General features: G+C 43.5%; 2 protein-coding genes across 2 annotated transcripts in view; one reads left to right on the top strand and one right to left on the bottom strand.

Moving 5' to 3' along the window:
* Nucleotides 1-987, top strand: part of LOC101852726 (nudix hydrolase 20, chloroplastic) — a gene marked incomplete at its 3' end in the record, with an annotated part of 9,109 nt that extends 8,122 nt beyond the window's left edge. The window contains 1 exon segment of the mRNA XM_013088113.2: nt 857-987. Within this exon segment, the coding sequence (XP_012943567.1) occupies nt 857-987 (131 nt within the window).
* Nucleotides 988-1,849: 862 nt separating this feature from the next.
* LOC101852507 (integrator complex subunit 7) overlaps nt 1,850-2,270 on the bottom strand; it is a 6,681-nt gene continuing 6,260 nt past the window's right edge. The window contains exon 4 of the mRNA XM_035972421.1: nt 1,850-1,858. Coding sequence (XP_035828314.1) covers nt 1,850-1,858 — 9 coding nt within the window. The remainder of the gene's footprint in view (nt 1,859-2,270) is intronic.

Here is a 2,270-nt window from a genome sequence, read left to right as displayed (position 1 = left end):
TACTCAGCTAAAGTAAAACTTATAAGGTGTTACTTGGGAAAAAACATTTTTGGTAAACGTCTTACGGCGCTGGCAACTGCATCCGTTCATATGAGCGTGCGGGACTCGCAACATCTTCAGTAGGTAGGAATTTTAAATTTTGCCCCAGTGGCAGCCGATTTTGGACCGCGGGGATCTTTAACGTGCGCAAATTGCTCTCGGGTCCTCTGAGACTTTTCTCCCTTCTCCGAGAACTTAGCCGTGATATTGCAATGATAATGTACTCCGGGCGGGAATCAAACCCTAACCTCCCTGATCTCACTTGGGTGTCCTGACCACCGTCTACTCAAGTCGGTTCTTGTCATACGAAAATATTGTCGCTTACGAGTATGCACCAACATTTCAACGTGATCAAAACTCGCAAACGACAATCGTCATTGCTTACGAAATCTGATCACAAACACGGTAGAAAAACTATAGTTATTTTTTTACAGTAACTAGCCCACGTTTAGTGACTTTGCTCTGAGCGGTGTATGTGAGATTGAAGAGGTTCGACAACGCCCTTTTAAAATTTATCAGTTTTTTCCTTCTCCTGGAAAATGTTCTCTCTGGCTCTTACGAGGTCTGATCATGGGGCCATCTGATCATGGGGCCATCTGATCATGGGGCCATCTGGTCATGGGGCCATCTGATGATGGGGCCATATCTGATGATGGGGCCATCTGATCATGGGGCCGTCTGATCATGGGGCCATCTGATCATGGGGCCGTCTGGTCATGGGGCCATCTGATCATGGGGCCGTCGTTGTGCAGTTGCAAGTGCCGTAAAACACTTGCCAAACAATAGACAAACCAAACTCCTTGCGTTGTTCCCACAGGTTTGTTTGGCTTTATCCAGTACGGAGTGCACATAAACGGATACACGAGGGACAAAGACGGAGAGCGGATGATGTGGATTGGTCGCCGGTCCAAAACCAAACAGACGTTCCCAGACATGTACGACAATATGGTAATGTCCTCCAGTTCCACAATATGGTAATGTCCTCCAGTTCCACAATATGGTAATGTCCTCCTGTACCACAATATGGTAATGTCCTCCAGTACCACAATATGGTAATGTCCTCCAGTACCACAATATGGTAATGTCCTCCAGACTCTCTCACCATGGGAGTGCTGTGTGAATGCCTTAGTTGTACGTTGTCAGCGAGGAATGAGTGATAGAGATTGTGAGTTCAAACCCGATTGTGAGGTTCAGTGTACGTGTTGTTGTTTTTCTGTACGCCGCTGATTAAGGAGGAATTCTGATTTGTAGTCTTCTCAGGATTCCTTTAGCAACATACACACTCATTAACACGTGCGTATACACATACATACATGTACACAGCAACACACACACTCATTAACACGTGCGTATACACACACACTCATTAACACGTGTGTATACACACACACTCATTAACACGTGTGTATACACACACACTCATTAACACGTGCGTATACACATACATACATGTACACAGCAACACACACACTCATTAACACGTGCATATACACACACACTCATTGACACATGCGTATACACAGCAACACACACACTCATTAACATGTGCGTATACACACACACTCATTAACACGTGCGTATACACACACATGCATGTACGCAGCATACACGTTCACACATAATGATATGAATAATAATAATTAATAATAGTAAAAATTATGCAAATAGTTTCTCTAGCTCCCACTCCTAATAGCAGTGCGCTTGGCGTTTTGAACAATACCTTCATCTCAACACATTATGTTCAAGTCAATGAACGTACACATATACGTTCCCACACATCCGCTCCTTCCTTCCTTCCTTCCGTCCTTCCTCATCTCAACTCAAAACACACAAAAAGCCAGTGAACGTATACATGATACGTTCTCACACATCCTCTCCTCCCTCCCTCCTCCCTTCCTTCTCCCCCCTCCCTCTCTCCCTCTTACCGGAATTTTGTACTTAATTTTTCTAAATGGTGTGAAAATCAGAATCTGCTTTGAAATGTGAAAAAACCAAAAGACCTTGTTGTTGATTTTAGAATAAAGAAACTGCCCCTGCAGCCACTTGACATGAAATGTGAAAACATGGAGCAAGTGTCAGACTAGAAGTATTTGGGTGTTACAATAGACAACAAACTCAACTGGCGTGTCCACACTTCTCTCCTGCATAAAAAAGTGAACAAAAGACTAAGAAAGCTAAAGTATTTTAAAGTTGATAAAACATTGATGTCCATGTTCTACCATTCAACCATA

This window comes from Aplysia californica, unplaced genomic scaffold (assembly GCF_000002075.1).
Source record: "Aplysia californica isolate F4 #8 unplaced genomic scaffold, AplCal3.0 scaffold00687, whole genome shotgun sequence".
Classification (NCBI taxonomy): Eukaryota; Metazoa; Mollusca; class Gastropoda; order Aplysiida; family Aplysiidae; genus Aplysia; species Aplysia californica.
Note: the sequence above shows the minus strand (reverse complement) of the source record. Positions and strands in the feature narration are given on the sequence as shown.